At 44.8% G+C, this 26,716-nt stretch overlaps 1 protein-coding gene across 4 annotated transcripts in view; it reads right to left on the reverse strand.

Moving 5' to 3' along the window:
* Positions 1 to 243: 243 nt before the first annotated feature.
* The window catches only part of MTCL2 (microtubule crosslinking factor 2), an 81,927-nt gene continuing 55,454 nt past the window's right edge, over positions 244 to 26,716 (reverse strand). Inside the window, exons 6-15 of one of the 4 annotated variants that reach the window (XM_081195966.1) lie at positions 25,978 to 26,148; positions 25,426 to 25,551; positions 23,787 to 24,017; positions 23,127 to 23,234; positions 21,326 to 21,496; positions 10,545 to 10,796; positions 9,121 to 9,192; positions 7,838 to 7,908; positions 4,451 to 5,906; positions 244 to 3,135 (exon numbers count right to left, since the gene is read on the reverse strand). In XM_081195966.1, coding sequence (XP_081052092.1) covers positions 2,986 to 3,135; positions 4,451 to 5,906; positions 7,838 to 7,908; positions 9,121 to 9,192; positions 10,545 to 10,796; positions 21,326 to 21,496; positions 23,127 to 23,234; positions 23,787 to 24,017; positions 25,426 to 25,551; positions 25,978 to 26,148 — 2,808 coding nt within the window. In that variant the 3' untranslated portion in view covers positions 244 to 2,985. Of the gene's footprint in view, positions 3,136 to 4,450; positions 5,907 to 7,837; positions 7,909 to 9,120; positions 9,193 to 10,544; positions 10,797 to 21,325; positions 21,497 to 23,126; positions 23,235 to 23,786; positions 24,018 to 25,425; positions 25,552 to 25,977; positions 26,152 to 26,716 lie in introns of all 4 variants that reach the window. The other 3 variants (XM_081195967.1, XM_081195968.1, XM_081195965.1) reach the window with 3 other exon arrangements.

The raw sequence follows: 26,716 nt of genomic DNA on the forward strand, positions 1-26,716 counted from the left end.
AGATTGCAACAGCAAAACCTCTCAGTTCTAGCTCATATGAGAGCCACTCTAGTCCTTAAAGCAAGGATGTGCATGAAAGTATATGAGAAATGGGATGAGTGGTCTTAGTTAATTCTGAGGAGCAGAGGATAAGGGGCTGAGCTGGATCTCCAGGTGCCAGGGTGAAGTCACCCTGTTCTGCCCAGAAATTGCCCCTCTCCATGCCTTGGAGAAGCAGAATAATAGTAGGCAAAAATAAGCAAATATAGTCAGCAGAATTTATTCACTGCAAAATTCAGCTTAGCTTGGTGCAGAATTTAGAAGGAAAGAAAATTAGCACAAAGTACACCAAGCCATGTCTATGGTCTCTTCAGTTGTAAACATGTCAAAAGTTTACAAAAAATAAAACAAACAATATTTTTCCTGTTTTGCAAATTATTTTAAATAATATGATGTCACAGACATTTACACTGCTGCATTACTAATTAGCTACATAATGAATTGAACTTCTGAATTTTATCACACATATGACAAAAACCTAAAACTCAAATTAAAAATACAAATTAAAAATTATGACTTGCAAGGTATCAATTGAAAGTCAGTCAAAATGCATGCAGGTTTCAGAAGATTTATTTTTTTAAAAAAATGTTGCCTGCTTGCAAAGATTTGTGGGTTTAAGAAGCTTCATGTTCATTTCAGGTTTCCAAGCCTCTTTTTTAATCTCACTGATAGAGGTGGCTGTGATAATCTTCTCTGCAGACTATAAGGACAACCTGCTGTTTTATAATAACAACAAAAAAACTGACCCACTGAACTTCTGATATGGATCAGTGAGGTTCTACTGCACCTCTAAAGAATATTCCTCCCGAATCCTCTCTGAAGGCAGATGTATATTTTTAAACAAAAACTAAAAGCCACATAGTACACAGCCCTTCCATGTGATTATACCACTTCACGAGTGGGTGACGTGGCTAGTTTAAACAATTGCTCACATCATGTGTCCTGCCTGTGGAAAGCGGACATGTCAGAGGTAGAGTGTGTTCTAGCTGATTATTCTGCCTGACATTCAAGTTTTCTATCCGCTGGGAGATTTGAGTTGCTTTTTCTCTTTTACATGGACAACCACTCTAACTTCTGATCCCCCAGCTGCAGTCTCAAGTGGTACAGTTCCTGAAGAGCCAGCTCTCTTTGGAAGGGTACTTCCAAGGAAGCCAGGGCTTGCTCTCGCATATTGTCCTACCTTTCAGATCACATCCCTGCAGAAGTGTTGCAATACACACAAATCTGTGCTACTGAATCTGGAGGTGGGGAGAAGCAAAACCTGCCTGCTCCCCAAATCCCTCAGCAAAGCAGAAGAGTCCATGAAAAGAGAGATCCTTTGCTGGAGCCCTGAAAGTTGTTTGTATGAGCAGATAATGCACTACACCGGATGCTGAAGGATCCCCATTAATACCTTTTCTCTAGAACAGGGTTGACTCACAGGAACTAGCAACCATCAAAATATTTAGTAGAGCACTGGCAGCAACCATTGGAGAGTGTGACACAGGAGAAGCTCTGCCCTGAGATATGCAGCCGGCACACAACCCCCTGCCTCCTGTGGAACTTGGAATGTTCTGCAGCACTGAAAAGATGGTACCTCTTCTACCCATTCACTGTCTCATCTGTGTTTTCATTCTATGGGCTCTGTGCTTGTTCACCTATGCACTCAAGCAATTTCCTCTCTGTTAAACTATTCTTAGAGGCAAATTGATCACAAAGGGTTTTGAGATTTCCAGTTGAAAAACAAGCAACAACAAATGACAGAAGCAACTCTCCTTAGGAATAACTACAGCTACCCATTGTGTGGGGTATGGAGAAATGGAAACAGACTGGAATTGTAGACATGGAGGACTTAGCATAATCTTTCTGTGAACTCCTGGTGCTCAACTGCACCGCAGCAGCCAAGCACAGAGGCTGATACAAAGCAACAATTGTTCTGAGCCATGGAGATGGCATCAGAGGCCTGAAGAAGAAAAAGTCCAGGTCTACTGATGCATTTCAGTAATCATGGGAAGTCTGATGCACGTGGACAGGAAGGCAACACAGACCATGCTTGCATGGCTGTTTCCCACAGGTCAGGTGCAGGAGAACCGGTAGTGCAAAACCGTACTCTTGTTTTATTAAGAGTGTCAGCACTCTGAATAGACCACAGTGCAGGCTGGGTGCATGGCCCAGTGCTGGTATTGTATGCTGGGCACACCTGGGGAAAACTATCCATGCAAATATGGTTGCAGAGCAAATCCAGGGCTTTCCCAATCTACTTGTACACAACGGCCTGGAGCACTTATGCTATGGTGGCATTTCCATGTGGCAATTTTGCTAGCACCCTCCCCCCGCCCTCTTTCTCTGTACACCATGTTGAATGCCTCGTTCTGGGGAAATCCTATAGTACAGCTGTTCTGAGAGGAGTTCTTAAGGCTTTGAAACCAGCTGTCTAGTGTTTCCTGAAGGACTGCTGTTTTCCTTCCACCACCAAGGCAGGGAGGGCCAAGCAGCTTTGTTGATACTGCGCTCCTTAATCCCTCACTGTGATGCCTTTTTCACAAAGAAGAGAGATGCATCTCCTCGAACTGGCGACACACACACTCTCTCTCTCACACACACACACCCAATGCCATGGAAACAGCACCGACTGCTTCACGAGACTCTGGCAACGTCCAGCTCTTGTAGGTCATGTTCCCACTGAGAGGGGGGAAGGACAGAAAGGTTTCCAGTGACCGAGAAACCACACCTCTAGCAAGACTCTCCCACTCTGTCCCCTGCCCACGTAGCACAGCCTCTGTGCTGCCGGTATCCCTGTTGAGCTGAGGTGAGACAGGAGATGCATGGTGTCACCCTGGGTATCTAAGAGCAGAGCCCCTCATCTGCAGCTGGCTCAGAAGTAGCCAGTCCCAGAGGTGTCGGAGGGACTGGCAGTTCCAGCGCATAGGTTGCTCTTCCATCAGCACGGCAGCAAGCGCAGCCCTCTCACTCACTCAGAGGCCCTGCTTTCTCTTCTACCCGGCTGCCGTCAGAAGGGTGCAGCTTGCACCTGGAAGGGGAGTGGCGGACAGCTGAGCGTGACGGCCGAGCAAAACAGGAAGTCAGCGACTGGGAGCTGCAATCACAGGCAACATCCTGCAAAGAGAGACAGAAGGAAAGGGTAGCGTGTGAAAAAGGATGGACAACTTGAGATCTGTCACAGTGTGGCGGTTAAAGGACATGAACCTTGTTCAGATCTTGCTCCAGCAAGAAACTCCCTACATGGCCTTGTTAAGGTATACCATTATGCTCTGACCCACCCCCTGCAACAAATCCGCAATATGGAGATGATAATGCAGTAGGACTTCACAGGGATGATATGAAGATAATGTATTTGAAGCACAACAAATAGCTGAAATGCATCATTAAAAGCCTAGCAACAGGTGAAGTGCTGTTTTTAACTAAATAGTTTAGGACCCGGTTATTGCCTTCTCCCGCACGTACCTGCTTAGAGTTCCCCCTCAGAATGAAGTGAGGCAGGTAATTACCAGGGAGAGGGTCTTTTTGGTAGTGGCACCCTAGTTATGGAACAGGGAGGTTTGCCTGGTGCCACTGGGATTTTTCTGGAGCAAGACATTTCTGATTACCTGTGCCTTGTGTAAGCTCAGCTGACACAGCCCAACCCTCTGGAACATGGCACACACAGGAAGAGGAGAGAGCAGGGAAGTTCCACTTGCCAAACCTGACCCCTTGTCTCTTTAAGTGCTTAGTGGTGGCCAAAGCAATATACGATGGTGGTTGTTGACATCCTTGCTTCTGGCCCTTGAAGTATTCAGTGGACAGGAGATAATGCTACAGTGGCACCTCGCAAGACGAATGCCTCGCAAGACGAAAAACGTGCAAGATGAAAGAGTTTTCTGTTTTTTGAGTCGTTCCGCAAGACGAATTTCCCTATGGGCTTGCTTCGCAAGACGAAACGTCTTGCGAGTTCTTGCGAGTTTGTTTCCTTTTTCTTAAAGCCGCTAAGCCAGTAATAGCCGCTAAGCTGCTAAGCCGTTAATAGCCGCTAAGCCGCTAATAGCCGCTAATTCGCAAGACGAAAAAGAGCAAGACGAAGAGACTCGCGGAACGGATTAATTTTGTCTTGCGAGGCACCACTGTATGCTACATTTCAGCTCACAGAAAGGCTGAAGGCAGGGGCAGGTTAGCGGTGGAGAACCTTTTGGTTGGAACAACTGATGTAAATTATACTTTTGTACAGCAGGCTAGTTTCTATACACATGCACACCATCCTCTATCCAGGCAGCCAAAAGGGGTTATCAGAGTTCAGATACATTTTAACCATGCATAAGCACTTGGGGTGTGAAGAAGGGTCAGCAAGGGGTATATTCTGGTCCTGAGAGCCAGGTAGAGAGATTTGGTCCCCAGGCCTGAAGTCTCCCACCCCTGTCTTAAAGCAAGCAAGCACTACCTCATTGGCAATAATAGCAGAGATGATGTCTGGCTCCTTTAAGGCTCTGTCCTTGCCACCTTGGCCTGGGATGGACAGCTTTGGTTCCTCGCTGCAGCTCTGCTTCAAGGGCTTTTTGTCAAGGACCTTGGGGGCGTTTTCCGACTGCTGGAGCACAACTGAGGAGGAATGCTCTGGCTTCTTGCTGCTGCTGCTGTTGTCTCCTCCTACCAGGTCTTTTTTCTCTGGAGCCAAAGTGGGGCTCTGAGTTCTGCCACACACATTCCGGAAAAACTCCTGCACTATCCCGTACTTAGGAGTTTCTGGCTTGGCTTTGCTTTCCTGGCATCCTGGCTTCCAGATGGACTCTGTGCTCCCAGAATGCTCCACAACATTGAACAAGCTGGACAGGCCGTCGTTAATGTTGCTGAGAACTGGGCTGTCTCTAGTGGTGGTGGAACGAGCCCAGGCTGAGCCATTCTGTTTAGTCTGATGGAGGTTCCACAGGCTTCGGTCCTTGGAGTTGTCCAGCTTAGAAGATGATCTTCTTTGGAGTTTCGGAGAGCCATACTTGGGGGAGCAACAGGGCCGTTCGATCCTGGAGTGGACTTTGTCCAGAGAGGTCGAGATCTGCTTGCTGCGAACGGATATAAGGGAGGAGCTTCGTGGGGACCAGCTCTTGCTGCTGTGTATGCTGCCCCTGGGCATGTCTGTCTGCAGACCGATGCTGACAGACTGGGTAGTCTGGGTACCAACACTGGCCAATCCCACTGTCTGGCTGGAAGTGCTCTTAACCTTTCTCTCCAGGGAGCTGGAGCGGATAGCTTGCCGGACACAGTTGGTGATCTCCTTCATGTCATCGCTCATGTTGCCGGAGATCTCAAGGTCATGCAAGGAAGGCGGAAATCTGGGCACAGGGGCCACAGCTTTCTCGCTAACAGTACTGCTGTCAAGCAGCTCTCGGTGCTGCTTAGAGAAGTTGCACAGCCACCGGCTGTACATATTTTCGGAGCTGTCCGATTCTTCCTTGGGCTTGGCCATGGTGAACAGGAAGCCAGGCTCAACCATTATCTTCCCGTCTCTCTTGTGTACTAGGGGCGATTCCAACCTACGTACCACCGGTGGGCTATAATATATGCGGATCCCAGTCTTGTCGGGAGCAGTGTAGCTTCTCTGCACATGTTTCTGGGCCTGATCCTGCACAGAGAAGCTGCTTGTCTGGGTGAAGTTGCATGACGAGACATCCAGCTTCTCTGTGGTCAGTCTCTCTGGCGTGGGCTGCTCACTATTCAGATAGGCACAGTTATTGGGGGCAAACCCTGCAGGGTCCTTCAAAGTGTCAGGCAACACCTGTGTAGCTGGAGAGCCCTTTTTGCTGTGAACGTTGTCTGCGATGACGGGACTGGTTTTGCCAGGAAGATAAGGAGAACAATCAAGCAAACTTTCAAATTCAGACATTGAGGAGACTGACTTGGTCCTGGATAGAAAAGAGAAGGGAGCAAGCACATTTATTAGGGAAGGTGTCTTATTTCTACCTCCAAGCTCTGTCCTTCCTAAGTAGAAGCTTTTTCCTGGTTGGGCTATATCTACTTTCCTGCTTCATGGTTCCTACAGATGATGGCCAATTCTCCTATTATTTTCCAAGTCATCTCTTAAGATGACCAGGAAAGCAAGAAAAATAGGATGGAAGGCATGCCTTCAATAATGTCAGAATGGACAGAAGACAGATGGATGCCTGCAGACCTGCCTTTCAAATTTTGTATTCCAAACTTCCATTTGGACATTCTGACATTACAAAGGCTAATGTCTTCTGCCATTCCCCACTATCTCCATTATCCCCTAAGTTATGAGTAGGGTAAATAATGTTGGGAAATGACCCCCGGATCCATAATTGATGCATGTGCGGAAAAGGCTGTGCATTGCTAAAACAGAAGTGAGAGTAACTGTGGTGAGTTCATTGTATTCACATTAATGCCACCTAATCCTCTCTCTCTCTCTCTCTCTCTCTCTCTCTCACACACACACACACACACAAACGGGGTGTGATTCTTTGCACAGAGCTTTAGTCCTAGGCTCTTATTGCCTCTGAAAGTCGTGACTCCACACAGAGAGAGCACTTCTCTTGCAGTAGAATTGCTGTGAAGCTCAACAGAAGGTCCCACTTCCCACTCCTGTATTGTCCCATACAGTGTGAAAAGGGAAACAACTCATTTTGCACTAAGAATCTCCTAAAAAAATCTATGGGGTACTCTTTTGCTCAGGCTCACTAGGAATTATTGCCTGCATTTTACATATTTTTTTCTAAATCAGGAATGTGGAACCTGTGGCTCTCCAAATATCGCTGGGCTACAGTGCCCTTCATCCCTGACCAGCGTTCAAAACTCCCATTGTTCTAGGCACATTTTGTGACAGGGAATTTCATATAGTTTGAGCAGTTTCTGAGCTCTGGGTGCAGAGCTCTGGTACTGCACTTGAGATTTCAAATTAAAACTGCAGAGTGGTAGGAAAGGAGGACCTTTTTCTGCCTCCCCACTTCCAGCCACTCTCTGAAGACTAGAGAAGGGACTCTCATAAGAATATCAGGGGGGGAGTCAGGGGAAGTATGGCGTTGGTGGTGGTGTTTTTTTGCAGTCTTCAAATGAGGCCTAGATCATGTGAAAAATGAACATAAGGTTTTAGTTGCAGTTCATTCTTTTTCAGCTTTGTATTCTTGTTATAAAAAAGCACACCTAGACACTCCACTGTGGTGCCTATAACCTAGGTTTAAGGTGCTATTTAGCTCCTAGCTTTCATATCTCAGTTTCTAACACTGTCCCTGACCAGTAACCTTGCTGACTGGGGCTGATGGGCATTGGGAGCCTAACAACATCTGGGTGGCCACAAAATCCCTACCCCTGTCCTAAATAATCACCTACAGGGAACACAAGGAAGACAGGTGGGGGAAAATAATAGCATACAGTGATTAAAAGGCAATACCATTATCAAGGTAACATGTTTTGTGTTTTCAGCAAGGGAGTAGAATAAAAACATGATAAGAAATATGGGCATGCACACCATTTACTTCTGTCCCTGAAAGATGCAATGAGGGTCAAATAGTTCCATGGTAATATGCATTTTGTGTATTTACACTTGCTGAAGGCAGAGGTATGGAAGCTGGTAAATTATACAGATAGACTCACATGCAAACAACCAAGCAGTCTATATTTTCCGTCCCAATGTGGCATCAGGTATTGCCAGCTACCAGTTTTACACAGAGAAGGAAAACATATGTTACCGCACCCCATGGCCTCAATGTGCTTTTCTCGCCAATTGTTAAGCTTGAGTATGGCTAGAGGAGCCAGCTGACTGTTTTCCAGATGGTGAAGAGTTGAAGGAAGAAGCAAAACTTAGAAGCTGCACACATCTCACCTTTTTAAGTTGCTTCCTTTCATGTCTGTTTCGGAAACAGTTTCTTTGTCGGTGATTTTCTCATTGAGAGTCTGAAAGGAACATTAGAGAGGCCTTTTATCATCAGTAGTGCCTTGCAACATCATGGCAGGCCTAGAGAAGCTTAGCTAAAGAGGGCAGAGGGGTCAGCTTCCCAGAGGAATGTAAGGCTTCACTTTGCACTTAAGCAGCAAAAAAGGGTTCTGTGGGGATTTCCCCTAAATTTCAGAATTCAGTGCGATGTCAAGAGCTCAGTCAAAATGCTCATTGCTCTAGGTCATGGGTAGACAAACTAAGGCCCAGGGGCCGGATCCAGCCCAATTGCCTTCTTAATCTGACCTGTGGACGGTCCAGGAATCAGCGTGTTTTTACATGAGTAGAATGTGTCCTTTTATTTAAAATGCATCTCTGGGTTATTTGTGGGGCACAGGAATTCGTTCATTATTATTTTTTTCAAAATATAGTCCAGCCCCCCACAAGGTCTGAGGGACAGTGGACCTGCTGGAAAAGTTTGTTGGCCCCTGCTCTAGGTGTTACAGTTTTCATAGGAATGCACTGCAAAGTTAGCTGAAATCGGAAGTGCTATTAAGAGATCAAAAATAGCAATCATGACCAAGGCTAGGATATTTTAATGCATGCAGGTAAATTCAACAAATGCAGCATTCCTCAGCACAAAGGCGCAGAGTTGGAAATAGCTGGCCCTGTTGAATTTCTGTCTGTCACGCAGTTCCTCTCAGGAAACACATTCCTAATATCCTCACCATAAGTAATAAGAGACATATAACCTATTAAGTGAATGCCTTGCTGGACCAGGAGAAGGTAAAGCTAACTCTGCGTCCAAAGAAGAAGAGTTTGGATTTGATATCCTGCTTTATCACTACCCGAAGGAGTCTCAAAGCGGCTAACATTCTCCTTTCCCTTCCTCCCCCACAACAAACACTATGTGAGGTGAGTGGGGCTGAGAGACTTCAAAGAAGTGTGACTAGCCCAAGGTCACCCAGCAGCTGCATGTGGAGGAGCGGAGACACGAACCCGGTTCCCCAGATTACAAGTCTACCGCTCTTAACCACTACACCACACAGCCAACCATAGGCATCTGGAATGCTCACAAGTATCAAATGTGATCATTCCCTTATAATTTGTCCCCAGCATAATTCTACAGTTTCCATTCACCTTTCTGGGGAAAGGTTTTAGTTCACACCCAACACATGTCATCTCTGCCTGAATTTTACAGGTTAGGACAAAGCCGTTCCTGCCCAGCTTACCTCTTTCCAGGTACTGCCATGCTTCTCCATTTCAGAGTTTTTCAAAGCCCAGAGGTCAGCTCCCTTCTGCAGCTGAAAGACAAAGCAATTCTAGTGCTGGGCCTGCACATGAGCCAATTTGTCCTCTACGTGGCATTGCAGTGGACAATAACCTTTTTTTTGTTCAGTTTCTAATGAGTGCATTGCAAAGTTCAGCCCCTGCAGGGACATCCCACTGGCATCACAGTACTCGGGGGATATTGGGTGTTCCTTGCAGCACCCACATATTTCTGGCAGAGACACTGTTTCAAGAAATCAATCACTAATAGAGAAACTGGAGCTTGGGGGCAGATGTGTTGCTTAGGTCCATTTTGACAGAGGGTCAGGCTGGGGATCAGTCAATGAAACATTAACTGCTGGCAAAGGAATGTGTTCAGTGTGCCACTGGGGGACAGGCAGATCTATTCCACTGTTGCAGATCACACAAAATCTACAGGAGAGATGATAGAGGGTCTCAATTTTATTTAGGTGCCTCATTTTTAGCCTACTGATGTCCAAAACACACATGTATCTACAGTAACATAACTGGTTCACAATTCATGAACCTTGATTTCTCTGCATGGTTTGGGATGGGATGTGTGGTGGTGGAGGGAAGGCGAGGCTTTTGTGCCTTTAACACCTGTGAGGCAGGCAGAAATGCAACAGGTCAAGCCTCTTCTAGTCTGGAAATTATGGGGAAAGCTTAATATGTTGACACTCTGGCTGCCAGTCAGCTTATTAATTGTGTGTGGATCCTGATTTATCTTTGGGCCCTGTACCCCATCTGCAAAAGAGGACATAAAATTGCATGTAATGCCAAGTGCAGTCAGATTATATGCAAATTTATCTTCTTATATAAGGTTGTGTCGAATGTTAGTCCTACTCAGCATCACCCAGTAGAATTTTGTTGGAACCTGGAACCAGAAAATCATGTTGGCAGCTCTGCACAAGAGGGGGTTATGTGTACCCCGCTAGTGTGTGTGCTGCATGCAAGCACATGCATGTATTCATGAGAACAAGGAAGCCTAGGGGATAGGCATTTGTTGGCCAGCATCATTATCCTGATTCATATTATTATTATGCTTTTATCCTGCCCTTCCTCCATGATGCTCAGAAAGCATACAGAGTTGTCCTTCTCCCAACCACCTTGAGAAATAGGCTAGTTGATAGTGATTGACTGGAAGTCACCCAGGGAGTTCTGTGGCTGGGCAGGGATTTAAATCCAGGACTGGACTCGACCACAACACTCTGCGTCTATACCCACACTTATGCTCATGCAGGAACATCCATTGCTGCCAGCCTATATTGATTCTGCTAAGGGTATGCACATTATATTCACACTTGCTGAAATACTCGCTGAGACTTTGGAGGGCGAGTTGCACCCGCACAATGTATTCCGTTCTCACCTGATTTATTTTGTTCTGCAGCTCCTTCACTTGCTGCTCTGCCTGCTGCCGTTCATCCTTGAATCGGTCCAGGAGCTCCAGTTTCTCCTGGTCCCAGTTCTTCTCGCTGATCTGCAGCTGCTTGGTCAGGTCCATGACGGCGCTGTACGACTCAGCCAGGAGGTGCTGGTGCTCCTCCCTCTCCCTCTTCAGAGCTGTCTTCCAGTCAGAGAGCGCTCGCTCTGTCAAGCCTTTCCCAGGCTTGGATTCCAGCTGTGCGGGACAAAGGGAGTGGCTGTGTCAAGGAACCCAATTAAATCAAAGGCTGCAGCTTCCTTGCCTTTGTCTAAGATTGGTTATGGGAGACTGTTTGGCTTGCTGTGCTGGAAAGGTGGACAGGTTCAATGGAATATATTCATGGTAGAATTACTGGTTAGGAATTGGAGAGAGATGGAGCACTTCATATCCTTTCTCCAAAGCAGCCAATATTTAACACTGTCAGAACAAGGTATGTCAAAGTAACTAAAAACTTGGTTATGTTCCCCTTTTTCCATTTGATAAAAATCAGACTTGGGCCACATTCACACCATACAAATAAAGCATTATGATGCCACTTTAAACAGTCATGGCTTCCCACAAACAATTCTGGGAACTATAGTTTGTTAGAGGTGCTGGGAGTTGTTAGGGGACCCTTATTCCCCTCACAGATCTACAGTTCTCAGTGTGGATTAGCAAGCAATCCCTCTTCACAGGAAACTCTGGGAACTGTATCTTTATTTTAGGGAAGTGTGGTGGGGAAGAAACAGGCAGTGGAGGAAAGGAGATCAGGGCAGCAGGCAACCATGGTGCTGGCAAGTTGGGGCAATCCACGGCTACTTTTGATAGCACTGTGTAGTCAGAATCGGGAGACTGGCCAGCCCCATGATCTCCAGCTTCATCTTTGACAGCCTCCTGGACTGCACAGCTAGCTATCAATTACAGACAGAGACTGTGTAGCTGGCCAACCCCATGATCTGCAGTGACTGCACAAGTGAAGTGCAAGTCCCAATCTGACTCTGGGTAAGCCTGAAGGGGCACTGTGTTTGCCTTTAATTGGAATTGTTCTCATTCAAGCAGTGGTTCTTGCATTTCTGAGCACTGCTGCTTTAAATAATTACCTATTTCTAGCAGGACTTAATACTAATACACATGAGTCTGGGACCCAATGAGAGAGTTATAAAGGTCAGCTTTTTAGATGTTGCACATCATTAGTCTGCTTGCAGGAGTATAGAATCATAGAATCATAGAGTTGGAAGAGACCACAAGGGCCATCAAGTCCAACCCCCTGCCAAGCAGGAAACATCATCAGAGCACTCCTGACATAGGGTTGTCAAGCCTCTGCTTAAAGACCTCCAAAGTAGGAGACTCCACCACACTCCTTGGCAGCAAATTCCACTGTCGAACAGCTCATACTGTCAGTATGATCTGGGCTTTAGCCCTTTTTATGGAAGGGGTTACTTTAAGGAGAAAAATACTCAGTTTTCTCAAGGATCAGCACATAGCTGATGCAGCAACCAGCTGTCTGGAAACAGGGAGATAATGGACAAGGTTCCATAACATGAAGGAATGACTCCCATAACAAATGGAGATCAAGGCCGGAGAACTGCTGGAGAAATAGTTTGTTCCCATAACATACTAACCGTAAACTGCCACAAACAGAAAACAAATTATGATATTCCCCTTTCGAATATGATAGATTAATTGCTATTGCTGATGCAGAAGAAATAGAGGATTGTGTATGGCGAGCTTAAAAAAATGTTTAAGTATAACTTTACGAAAAATACAGAAGCTTTTCTACTAGGGATAACGGACACAGGTATAGCAAGAGAAGATCAGAAAATATTCCTCTATGCCACAGGAGCAGCAAGGATCCTAACTGCTAAAAACTGGAAAAAAGAAACTGTGCCATCAAAAAAGGAATGGCAAGATAAACTGTTAAGAGTATATTGAACTGGCCAAATTAACAGGCAATTAGAGATCACACTAGACAAGAGTTTCAAAAAGCATGAGGAAAATGCAGAGAGTCCTTCACAAAACAGTGCCCTAAAATACATACCTGGACTTGTTTCGATTAATGTCTGCAGGAGAGTTTGTGGATATTTAAGTTATAATTAGAAAAATCTTAATAATTATTCATAAAGGAAACAGTTTATAAGAAGTAAATAAGGAGGCCAGATACAGGATAAAGGAAATCTTTTATTTGTTTGTCTGTATTGTTGTATGTTATGCTCACTGTATGTTATGTTAATGTTTAGTGAGCGTGGATTTGTGTATTGGGGGGTGGGGGGTTTGTGGTATGTTGTAAGTAAAATTCCAATAAAAATGAACCTCACCAGAGAAGAAATAGAGGATAGTGTTAAATCCTATTAGAGCTTCTTATTTGCTTGATGTTTTGGGAGACACTGCAAAGGCCGATAATACTTCCAGGACTCTAGATGTCTCTGGAAATACCTACGGTCTCTGGAGGACTCACCAGCTACAGTGCTAAATCCTACTGAAAACCTCCATGAATTAGCTCCCTCATTTATCTGTATGTAACAGTGACCATGAGGATGATTACCACACTCCTTCAATTCCACTTAAAACATCGTGCAAAAGAGACTGCTGCTTCTGAAGTGTGGTGTGTTAATAATGGCAGTAAAACATTTCTATAGTGGTAAACATCTCCATAGGTAATATGCTTTTCAGAGGTGGAAAAAAGGAGGAAGAAACATGAAATCTGAAATTATTTACAGAACAGAATAGCTCACAGCAATCGTAGAATCTTTAGATGAAACATGCTATTCAAACATGCTGATATCAATCAGGACATGGCTAGTACAAGGGCGTTCCATTTGTGGATCTAAATATATTCAATAAAAGCCACGCTGCCCAGCAAACTGCAATTTCTGAAAGGGGAAGCGTGAACTATAGCAAGGAAGAGCCAGCATCAAGGGACTTCCAAAGCAGACGCAGAGACAAATGCCTTGGGAATGATTGGCTCAACAGTGCAATCAATTCCCTTCTGAGCAGGCCAGGCCCCCAAATCATGATGCTCAGCAAGTGAGCTCTTGTAATCAGCTTACAAACAGAATACCGGTGTTGTGGTCACCCAGGAGTCAGAGACTCTCCAACAGTCTTTCCTTGTATATGATGGACAGAAGGTGAGTCGGCAGCCTCTGCCAAAACTGCTTTCGGGTGTCCAGTAACAAGCTAACTGCATGCTGATGCCAAGGAAGTTGGTTACATAACTGCTATCTGGGAGATTAGCATTAAGGGCAATGAGAATCCTTGGGGTTAACACTTTGCATACTACCCATTGTTACAGCTGTGTGAGATCAGAGGCAAGCACGACGTACTAGGTGTGCAAGTTAAATGCATGTCCCAACAAAATAAAGGCCACAGCACTGCACTTCCAGAGAACAGCAAGCTCATTCTAGGAGCCCCCTTTCTCAGGCCCGCAGGCACTTGACAGCTCAGACAGCTGAATAGGAAATGATTATTCTAATCAGATAATAATTGGACATGTTTGCTGCATTTATGCATAGCAGCAGTTCAGTCAGATGCCATTCTGGGTGAGTAAACAGATAATGGGCATCTGGGGGAATCCATGGAAGATCTAATAATGGCATCTCCAGAGCAAAGTACCAGCAAGTGGGTTATTACTTGAGACTTCATTATTATAACCCTAATGTGTCTCCATGCAGCTGCTGAAATGAGGCTGTAATAAAAAGAAAGTAGCATCAATTTACAAGGGCTCAACCACGAGCTGCCACCTCATTGTATAAGTAAGTGGAGAGATTATGACAATGAAGGACTAATGCGTCAGCAGCTCTATTCCTTATCCCCACCCCCCACTTGCCTGTTCAACGGCAGAACAAGGGCGCAGAGGAGCCACACTAGGAACAAGAAATGCTCCTGGATTTGCAGAATGACTGTATGCAGTGATATCTTGGTTTTAGCACTACTTTTATCTTCTAATGCTATGCTGGAAAACCTGTGGCTCTCCTGGTGTTTGAGTCCCGGCCTGGACAATGGAAAGGGATGGTAGTAGCTGAAATCCAACAACATCTGGAGGGCCACACATTCCCCATCTCTGTTCTAAGGACTCACCCAGGCAGCAGTTTCTACATTTCTTGGGCACTTTTTCTGCCCTAGGATAATACCATGCTTAGCACAGGGAGTCAGCTGCGCACTCTGTACAACCCGAGCTCCTGGTGAAAGCGCATCTTGTCCAATGCCAGTGCAAGACGAAGTGTTCCACATAGCTCTGTTGCAGGGAGATAGCATTCCCAAGGCTCTGCATCAGTTCCATTTGGACATGCCCTAGAAAACTATTCTAGTAGGTGCAGTTACAGATGGGTAGCCGTGTTGGTCTGCCATAGTCAAAATAAAAAAATTCCTTCCTGTAGCACCTTAAAGACCAACTAAGTAGTTCTTGGTATAAGCTTTCGTGTGCATGCACACAAGTGTGCATGCACACGAAAGCTTATACCAAGAACTACTTAGTTGGTCTTTAAGGTGCTACAGGAAGGAATTTTTTTATTTTGACTAGTAGGTGCAGTATCTGTTTTATCACAACATTTATCAATTGTCTGGGCACACTGAATTTGTTTCTGGTAACTGCAGCTTATTTGCCAACTTATAGTCCATTAACAAACTTTGCTATCTGGGTAAAAAGCCAAATACATGAGTAGAGGGCTCAGGCGGTGCAGTCCAAACACTTTTATTTAAATAATATTTATTGAGTTTCCAAAAATTTAAACACTACAAACAAAGAAGCAAAAAGAAAAAACAAACAAAAAACAACACAATACAATGCAAAAACACTACAAAACACTAACACATAAGACAAATAAAACAAAACAAAGACCATTTAAAACACATTAAACAATTTCAATGTCATATCTTTCGTTGACTTATTTCCACAACTTCCTCACACCTCCCTTTTTGTATTCCACATCAGTTAATTACTTCAGCAATTCCTTTCCATCTTCCTCTGTTTTCTATCCTATAATTATCTTAACACATTCTAACCTTATTTTGTTCCCTTTAATGCTCAACTGATCTATTTATACTTAATTCCTTATAACATTTCTGCTAAAGCCATATAACTTCATTCCAACTTTGTTCTAACATTCATTAATTTTGCAGTATTTCTATAAATAGTCTTTAAACTTCCAGTCTTTTTCCACCAGCTCTTTTCCCTGGTCTCGGATTCTGCCAATTCTCTCAGCCAGCAAAAAGCAGATGATTCACAACAAAATTTAAGGGTCTGGCAGGGCAAGTCCACCTCCTTCTTTAGCATCCGTTAATATCTTAAATTTTACTCGGGGCTTCCTGCCCTGCCAAACAGATCTAGAGACGTCCCTCTGCCACCTCCTGAAACAATCCCTCCCATCCAAAACTTGCAATGCAGTCTAAACACTTTTATGTGCTTGCAAAAATTACCTCCCCCAACTCCCTGCCCAAATTCCTCAAACTACTCAATGTGTAGCATGTAAATTGCTAGCAACCTAAAAAGCAGGAATCTCCCAGAAGCAGAAGCTGGCATGTGTTCACTACATATAAGGCTACCTGTGGAAGAAGTGGGTCAGATTTGTTAGGCTGGGGAAAAACTGGGAGCCCGCTGCCTGCTCTCCTCCAATACAATAAGCGTCTATGTCTGTTTTCTTCTCTGAGGAAGTTGTTGCAGGTCTCTACTTGTTGTATTTGTTCGGCTAATACTTCAAATAGATAAGCTGTGCATTATCTCTGATCTGTGAGAACATTTATTCATGCAAGCCATCAACTTGTAATTTTTTGTGGTTGCATTTTTTGTAAGTGTACATTTTTAATGCTGTGTCTTAGATTGTTGTATGCCAGCCTGAGGGTGAATTATGATTAGTAATACTAGTACCCCAGAAAGTTCCCAATCAGAGACTGATCAAGACCTTCAATTAGTCAGCCATGCTGGTGAGAAGGAAATCCCAGCTCATGGCAGCTCCTCCTTCTATGTCATGATGAGAGAGTAAGGTTCTTTGGTATTAGTGCACAAATAAGACTGGATTCAGCCTCAGTTTAACAACTGCATCTCATTCCATGTTGGGGGGTGGGCATGGAATCAGTTTGGCAATGAAAATATACAAATCTATAATTTGAATAGGTGTGTGCATGTGTGATATTTTGGCAAGGCCTGCCCATCAAGGCCTATAGAACTGACTCCTGTTTGGATTGTTCACTGCTGTTCCATGAGCCTTACACTTCCTTAGTAATGTATATCAGATGTGCTTGCTAGGCTTTGTTGGAAGGGGTGAATCACACCTATAGTATTATCTCCTGCTCAGGAGCAGGTTCCACTTCTCTCAGTGCTGCAAACCACAAGTTTCTCACAGTTCAGCTTGACCAGAGCAATCAGTATTGATCCCTACAACCCTGAACAAGGACAAAATTTCTATCAATTGCCTATTTCCCCAAAGACCCTGGGTAAGGTACACATAATGCTGCGTATCTTTCCTTTCATCTCAGTCAAAGCAGGGAGGGAAGGGAATCAATAAAATGCATGAATAAAGCCAGCTTCAATTGCTGCCATTAAGATTCTGGTGATGTTAGTAATAGAAGCTAAAATAGAAACAGCTTAAGAGCTGCACCCAAATTCTTCATGTGGTGCTGATCACTTGGCTGGCTAGAAGATGAGTATTTATAGACAAGAGTGATTGATGATGGAAGGCAAGGTGGGGCCAAGCATGTGCCTTCCTTAAGGGGAAAGCCCACAAAGCAGATATTACTACGACAATGGAATGGCCCTTTGCCCACCTAAGAAGACAGATCATCAATAACAAGCCGAGTCATCACCAGGAATCTTGTGAGATCAATTACAGTGGTACCTCACAAGACAAATGCCTCGCAAGACGAAAAATGCGCAAGACGAAAGAGTTTTCCGTTTTTTGAGTCGTTCCGCAAGACGAATTTCCCTATGGGCTTGCTTCGCAAGACAAAACATCTTGTGAGTTCTTGTGAGTTTGTTTCCTTTTTCTTAAAGCCACTAAGCCGTTAATAGCCGCTAAGCCGTTAATAGCCGCTAAGCCGCTAATAGCCGTGCTTCGCAAGACGAAAAAACCGCAAGACGAAGAGACTCGCAGAGCGGATTAATTTCGTCTTGCGAGGCACCACTGTATCTTGATGCAAGCTTTGAGTGTATTCCAAAAGGGAACTAAAAGTGGAATTGGTTGGTTTGAAGACAAGGAACACACCCAGCATGCCTATCCTTTTAACCCAGTGGTTCCACCACTTTCTTCCCCATGAACCATTTGAAAAATGCTGAGAGTCTTGGCAGACCACTTAATGATTATTCTGCCTTCTATAGCAATTGCGATGCACAGTGCTAAATGCTATATGACATTTAATTGTATTTTTGTTGCTTCTTTTTATATATTGAATTCAAATTGTAATGCAATAAAATACAAGAAATGAAAGAAGCAATGAATATACAATTAAAAATCTGTATGAATTATCATTTATTTATTCAATTTATATCTCATCCTTCCTCCTTCCTCCCAAAGGAGCCTGGCCAACAATATTTAATGCAATGGATGTGTTGTCTCTTGTCTTCAACCGCAAATCCATAGACCTAAGTGAAACTCACAGACCACTGGTGGTTTGCAGGCCACAGTTCGGACTGCAGCCTCTGGAATCAGTTTCAAGACTGGCAGTGTGTTTTGTAGCTTATGGTCCGTCCCCCCCTCCATCTTGAAGCAGAGAATGTGTCATTCTTCTACCATTTCAAAGTAAGCAGCAAACTAAGATAACCAGATAGCACCACTATGCCGAGTGTTGCAGGGAGGGAGATGGAGTGTCTTCTGTTGGAGCATTTCCTTTCCACATTTTATGTTAACCTGAACGATCCATTTAATCTGTGTTCACAGAAAGCAGAGTATCCTATCCTTTTGACTTCACGCTTCACTTCTCACCTGACTATTTTGCATCAGCGGTATTCTTAAATTTGGGCTGCTTTTATCCTCTAGTTCCCTTGGAATCCACAGTAAGACAGAAGAGCTGTTTGAAGGAAGAGTCACTCCAAAACCAGCTACAGAAGAGGATTCACACTTGCTCCAGCTGACTAAAAGCAACAAAACCAGGCAGTGGGGGGGGATGACAAAGGCTCACTGGAACTCCCAGGTCCATCCAGACAGGACACATGAGTTGCTTTTTCCCTTAAGATTGGGCCCAGCTCAGACTTGTCAGAGCTTGTTCAGAAATTAAGCATTTGAACATTCTTTTCAATAGAATTTTGGAACTCTCTCTTTAAAAACAATAGCACAGGATAGCAACATAAGGACAAAAGCAAACAGGGGCTTTGGAAAAAGGAACCAGAGGATTGCATCCAATGGTTGTATTTAGGCTTTGCCGGAAGACTTTAGGAGATTACCAAGTCCCAAACTCAACAACAGGTTATCTTTTTTAAAAAAAAATCAAGGTTTTGTTTTTCCCCTTTGCAGAAAGAGTCACGGGATTTCTCTCACATTCTACTAGAAAGGTACCAGATTTAAAGCAGGAGAGAACAGAATGGCACTGTTCTTATGAGGACAGAGTCCTTGCCAGTACTGTACTGGAAGTGTTATATGCACAGCAAGATGTGAATTTGTGCTTGGGTTGAGTTATTTCTGGGTGACAGAAGTGGAAGGGGAGATGACTCAACCCTTCTCCAAGACTGATAATGTTACTGTTGGTTTTAGCCACAAAACCAGCCAGGAGGCAGACACAGTCTTCTCACTTCCGTCCTTCAAGCTCCCCCCAGCTCAACACACATGTTATTTAGAAAGCTGCTGAATAAGCAACTCGAAGCATTAATGCTGGGCATGCACCTACATGAATGTGAATACACTTGAGACAGAAGATGTGCTCTGTGATGTCAGGGTGACCGATCTCCAGACATCAACTCCAGACATCAACTCCAAGGCACATTAAAGAAAAAGGTTCTTCGATGTGGAGAGGTAGCTGTCATACTATCAAAATATTGATGTGTTGGTGTTTTCCTATCCCAGAGGGGAAATCTTATCCAGCTTACGGACACAGAGTTCAGGAACAACCAGAACACAAGAAAGCAGAAACAGAGCAGCGAAAGTGCAGAAGAGAAGGAGAGAGACTCCTGCCTCCTCCCTTCATTCTTACTGACAGACCACTGGACCTCTGGTAGCAAAGAGGGGGCATAAGAAATAGTTCTAAGGGCCCTAGAGCAATGCCCTTGTACACTTTTCTTCTGAAGAATAATTCTTATAACAACTAGAGTGGACAGCTGGCAATGCCACATGCTCCCAGAGTAGTTATATGACCCTTAACCTGCCTAACAGATCAGGGTTTAAAAGACAAACACACTGGGGATAGTGGCATTACTAGGGCCAACTCACATAAGCCAAAGCTGCTATACTGTATATGTTGTTGCCAAACTGTCCCAAGGGTGCAATTATGTGCTGAATGCAATGTGCGACCCAGCGCATACCTGGATACAAATGCAACTTCCAGTATCTGTTGTCATGACAACTTGAAAAAGTGCCACCAAGATCATGAAAAATAGCTAGCAGCGCAGTGCTGTTCATGCGCTACATCTGCCGTGCGGTTATAGGAATGTGCACACATGAGGACAGCACAGGTTACACTCTATGGACAACCCCTAGGCTGTATGGAACAGACCACTGTGTTAACAGGAGGTAGGGAGGGAAGAGGACAAAGGATGCCCAGATGCTGCTGTGCTGCTTGTGAGCAGACAGACTCTTCTTAGTTGATGCGGCGGCAGCCTAGGAAAGCCACAGGATCTGCTAAGGAAACCCTCCTCATGAGTCAGCTGTATGTGTAGAGGCATAATGCCAGAGGCAAGGTTTGCAGCTGCTGCTTTGTACATATCTGGAGGCTCCCTCGTGCATCAACCAAGAAATGAGAACACATGGAAGGAAAGCCCGTGGGCTGGCTTACAGCTTCCTCTGAAGGGAGCTCTTGGTCAGAAGCACTGTCACTCAGCCATTTCTGCAGCAGGCTCCCACACAGCTACAGTCAGGAAGCTTGAGTTTTATTGCCTCTTTGCAAGAACACACTCTAGGGCAGAGTGCCAGATTATGTTAGTCCTGGCTGGCAAAAAGGCTTTTCCTGCATAATACACTAGATATAGCGGGGGGGGGGATATAAATACAAAAGCAGCAGAACACCCTGATCCATTTCTCGACCCATCTCATGTACGTACCACCTAGATACAACACTGTCCTCCCAGTGGTTCCATTGGGATAACAATGGAGTATGAAAATGGTTCATAATTGGGTCTCTGAAACAATGGATCTCATTTGTTAGACAAGCCCAATTCCAAATCACAAGCTGGGGGACCCATTCCCACTTTATCAAAACATGCCCTGAGTCTGGGTATTCCACTTCACCATAAAGCATCACTTATTTCACTCCTGATGGTCCCAAAATCATCAGAAATGACTGAATATCTCAATACAGTGACAGACCTCTCATGCAACAGGCTGATCTAAACATAATGCCAAATGATGGCATATTTGGGCTTGTGTGCTTCCTCATCCATTTATGAACCCCTGATGGTCCCCATCACTCTTGGTTAGACATGTCATTGTTTCCTGTTACATATGAATCGGCAAACTATGGTTTGCACTTGCCCACTCCTTGCCAAACCTAAATGAAGCTCATGATTTGAAGCATGCAAGGTAACACAGAGAATGTGTCCTGCTGTCTGTTTAGAGTGAAGATAAACTTTATGCAGTTTGAGAGAGTAAAAATGTGATGCTTGGATATCTGACCTGTGCGATGAGACACTTGAGCTCAGTTCTCTCCATTTCCCAGGTCGCCTTAGCCTTGGCAAACTGTTGCTGCAGTTCGTTCATGCCTCTTCTCTCTTCGCGCAACTCTGTGCACAGCTCCTTCAAGGTCACCTTCATGTCTGATAGGGTCTTGATATACTCATTGGCCTGCTAGAAATACAAAAAATGCATAATAAAGTATGACTGCCATGCACACACCACGTTCTAGACAATGGCCATCACTTTTCAGAATCCTTATGCAGTCAAAAAGGGGGGGGGTTTGAAGGAGAAGCATGCACTCTGAACTAGAGGCAGGGAGAAGAATAGAATCACAGAGCTGGAAGGAACACCAAGGGTCATCCAGTCTAACCCCCTGCAAGACAGCCCATGTGTGTTCATGTGTAATAGTTAGGGTGCTGGACTAAGACTGGAGAGACCAACGTTCAAATCCACTCTCAACATTCTGAAGGGCCAATCATAATCTCTCTGCCCAACCTGTTTGGCAGTATTGCTATAAAAAAGCAGTGGGAGGGGGCCTGCTACGCTTAGCTCCTTGGGGGAAGGATCAGATATAAATGATAGTGAAGAGAAAGTAATAAATGCAATAAGGAAGCTCATTAACTTATTTAAAAAAAACCAACCAAACCTGAATTTAAACTATGCCACTTCTCTCAGAGTTGGGAGTTCATGGGGAAAGTAGTTTAGTCTGATAATCAGTTTAGGGTGAGCAAAAGCAGACATCTGTGCCCTGCCCAGCCTCAAAGTACTTCTCTGTGGTTTGTGGGGATTGGTTAAAAAGCAGGAGAAATAAGCAGCCCAGGTTAAACTGACCTGAGTAACCAAGTAGTTACTGAATCAGCAGCCAGAAAAATGCTGGTGAAGAACATCTTCCCTGGATAGGTGATCTAATGACTATCTAAGACTTTTTGCACACATGGGCATTGGCAGGATTTTTTCTGGGAGGGAGTGGGGCAAAAGTAAATACTCCAAACAAACAAAACACAGTGAACATCAGAGAACAGTTCTAGCATTTATGGTGGCTGAAGAGTGTGGCACGGTCTGGATAGACAAGCCTTCTGAGCAACTTGTGCTCCAGCTTTACCCCTCCATTGCACTGCTGCTACAATCAGCTTCACAGAATGAGCCCCTCTTTGTTAGGGAGTGCACCACTTGTTGCCCTCATCCCTCCTCCTCTGGGGTGGAGAGAATGTGCACTGTACAAGAGAGGGGAAATTATCCTGGAAGGTAAAAAAAAAAAAAGTTGCACAAACCCCTCCCCTTCTTTGGTGCTCCATGCAAAACCAAAGGATTACTTAGGGTCTAAGTCTCAGGAACAGACATAGGAAGCTGCTTTCTATGCAGGCCTTTGGGGAGCATCCAATAAAGTCGCTGTGCGAGGGGAATGATTTGCACAACAGAACTTCCCCTCCTTCTCTTCTCCCCAAGCACCACCTCCCAGATCTGCACAGGTGGTTTTCCAAATCTGGGTGGGAAGAGCAGAGGGACAGGAACTTCTGTTACACAAGACAGAAGTTGTTCCACCAGCACAGCTTGGTTGGACTCAGCCTATACTATTTGTCCTCCTATCCCAGAACTGTCTTCTGTGACTGGCAGAATTCCAGGGTCTGGGGAAGGGAGAGGTCTTTTGCACCTCTTGCTACCTGATCCTTTTAATGGGAGATGCCATGGATCTTCAGCTGCCACAGAGTTACAGGCCTAAGTGCTGTTTGTGGGGAACTTTCTTCACTGCATACCAAGCAGGAAGAAAATTCCCCTAGCAGGGCACCTCATCACATCTCACCGAGTCCTGAGACCAGGTATCTCTAATACACATCTTGTTATCTGCTTGCTGCTGGGGGTTCAGCTCTTCCTCTTCAATCAGCAGGTACAGTTCTTTCATGCTGTTCACCTGGAAAGCACAGGGCAGGGCAAGTAGTTAGTGGAAGTCTTCAGTGGCTGCATCCTAGTGCTTTGTGCATAGAAAAGGATCCAACAGTAGTAGCCTGACCTACTGGATCCTTTAAACAGAGGTAACGGGTTTAGGATGATTAACAGTGAGATAAAGGATACAGACTGTAACAAGATAGGAATGTGCACCCTCGAGAGATGCTTCTGTGTCACATTATCACAGTGACTTTCAACAGCATTCTTCTCTTTGTGTTTATGTCCCAGGTACATTTTCTGTACATTTGTGCCTAGCAGAATCATCTGTTGGATTCCATGCTAGCCTAGTTTACCAAGAGGTTGTTGTTCCCAAGTCTTCAGTCACTAAGTGATACAGCAAAAATACATGGGTTGTGGCTATCTATGCAATTTATTGAAGTGTAGAAAAACAAACTCAAAGCAATTAATAGAAGCAAAAACACATGATTAAAACAAAAGGTCAAAATTATCTGCGTTAATGTCAGAAGTATACTTTTGACTAGTCAGCAGAGAAGCTCATGCTCAAAGCCTGCCATACCTCCAAGAAGTCATTGCCCTCATTTTGTAGGATCTTTCCCTGCCTCCAGTGCTTCAGAAACCACTTGAGCTTCATGAAAAGGAGCAAGAAATTTTGCTTGAACTGCTGGGATTCCTGCACCAGAAGGTTCTTCTCCTGGCTCCAGAACTTTTGCTCCAGCCTCCTCTGAAGATTCAGGCTCTGCAGCTCAAATTCTCGCCTCAAGAGGGCCTTCTGGTGATCTTCCTTCAACTGACAGAGGATGGGAAGAGATGGAAAGCAGGTTTGTTATAGGGAGTGAAGTAACAGGGTGAGTACACCAAAATAATCAAGGATTGCTGAGCAAAGAGGAGACATAGGCATTCACATCCTTTTTAAAAGAATTTTCACATCCACACAAGTTCACTTTAGCTGCTCAGTTTTGGGGCTATGACTAGTTTTAGGGGGAATGAGTATTTTGGAAAGGACCAGGATGGTGGCAGACAGAGAAAGGATAGAAGCAGGATTGGTTTATGAGCACATGTCAGGGGTTACATCAATGAAAAACCACAAAGATGACTTCTGGGCTAGGACATAGCCATCATCATCCCCATCTCAAACTTCCAACTCAGTAAATGTCTTGAGCTTTCCACTGACACTTCACATGCTTCCCAAAAATTCTGCAGCTAGAAATCCCAGAATTCTGGGGTTGCTACTTTTGTGTTTATCAACTGTATTTCCCAGGCAGCAGCAATTCATGCCTGTTGCCTAAATACAATACTCGCAGGTAAAATACACCCAGAGGCCTGACTAGTAACTCCCGTGAATGGCCTTTTGCCACAATATTTTACTGGCACTTGTGCTGTGGCTGATGCATCTGGGCAAATAGCTAAGTTCCAGACATGACTAGAGGATTCTAGTGATTGCCATTCATCACTCAGAACAAAGTAGGCAAGAGAACAAGAAGAACAAGGTTGAAGGTCCATCTAGTCCAGCACTCTATTTTCACTGTGGCTAAACAGATGCCTATGGGAAGCAGATCCTCAGGACAACAGCACTCTCTCCACCTGGGATCCCCAGCAACAGAAGTATTCAGCCTCCAAGAGTGGAAGCAGAACACAGACTTCATGCCTAGTAACCATTAATAACCCAATTTTCCATGGATTTCTCTAGCAGTATTTTAAGCTCATCCAAATTGACAGCCATCACTATAACCCACAGAAGCAAATTCCACGATTTAACTATGTGGGCTGTGCGAAGAATTACTTTCTTTTGTCTGTTCTGAATCTTCCAACATCCAGCTTCCAAGTTTGAGAGAGATTTGAGAGACAGAAGAGGTCTCACAAAGAATGGCTATCTTTATATGGAAGCTAGAGAACCCATAGCTGACTCCACCAATTCTGCTTGGCTGCTAAAGGACTGCCGAGTTCAGGTTTGTTTTCAGAGCAGGCTTGTTATGGATAATGTACTCTCAGCATGTTGAGAGGTCATATGGAAGCATTTGCCTCTTTCCTGGCCGCCAAACAAGGTAGCAGCTGCTTTGTGCTTTCATACAATGCTGCACTAGGATGTGCCTGAAGTAATGGGAGGGATTAAGCCCTGTGCCTTTAGTCCCTCCTGTACTCTTGTTGCATGTCTCATCTTCCAGCCTGGAGAGTGGCTCCAGGCAAATCTCACTGACCTGGCAGATTTTCTGGGTGAAGTTCTCTGCTTCCTCTTTCCTCAGTTGCCTCTCCTGGGAGAGCTGTTCTTGTAGGCCCCTCAAGCTCTCATTAGCCTCTGAAAGGACCAGTTGCAATTCTTTGATCTGCGGGGAATAGTTTAATCAAAGCCAACAACAGTCAGGTATGTCATCCTTGCAAAAACTAATCTCTCCATGTCTTTTTTTAAAAAAATATTTTTATTAAAGGCCCATGGAAGAACAGCCAACTTCTTGCAGGGAGTGACCTTGGCCTGTATGTAACACCCTGTTGTCATGGTGAGGAACCTCCGATCTGTAGGTCAAGTTAGGCCCATTAGGCTATTTCCCCAGTCTCCAGCCATGTCCACTGCTTCTCACTTGTCATATGACATTGGGATAGGTAACACAAGATTTGTATATGGGCCATGCCATTCTTTTTTCCATCCACATGAAATGTGTTGATTTAGTATTTCTGCAGTCAACTTATTCTCCCCGGAGTCTCCAGCCTTCTTGCCTCCCTTTGGAAACATAATCACATACTTTGACACCTACCTCAGACACATAGGAGTCCTTCTCCTCTGGTTGATATGACTTGTAGCTCCGGTCAAGTTCCATGTTGGGATCCACATCCATGGTGGCGGTGCTATTGCTGCTGCTACTGCGGTAGAGATCAGAGGTCCTGCTCTCCGTGATGTCCCAGTCGGGGGGCTCCCTAAAGTCAGACTGCTGCATGCATGGGCAAGTTAATGAGAACAAACCAAAAGAGCAGAAAAGAAAAGAAAAAACAAACAAAACAATGGGTCTCAGGAACAATAAGAGCTACAAGACAACAAAAAGGATGAAGAGGAGGAGGAACTTCACTACCGTGGCAGAAGACAAAGTGGAAAACAAAAGGAGACACAAAATGAGCAGACACGTGGGCTGGATTGTTTGGGGAGGGGGGAAAAGAGAAAGAGGGAAAAAATGTGCAAACACCAGTTATGGTGCCATGCAGTGCCTGGGGTGGGGCTAGTTGAGGGAGGAAGGGAGGGGGGGCCAGGAGCATGCACAAAAATAGAACTCTGAAAAACTGGAGTGTGCTTCAGGAGGTTGCAACCCCTCCCCAGATCCCCTTCCCTTTCTTAGGTCTTACCTTAGATCAGGAGCAGCCATAGGGAATGGCAGCAGCATGTACCTGGCCTCCTGGCAACAGCAGCCGTACCGTTTACCAGAAAGGATGAACTGGAAGGGAGCCTGGTACTACATGGGCACATTGGTGGCACCAATGCGGTGCTGTTGCCGATGCAGCCCA

This window comes from Podarcis bocagei, assembly GCF_964188305.1.
Source record: "Podarcis bocagei genome assembly, chromosome: 5".
NCBI lineage: Eukaryota > Metazoa > Chordata > Lepidosauria > Squamata > Lacertidae > Podarcis > Podarcis bocagei.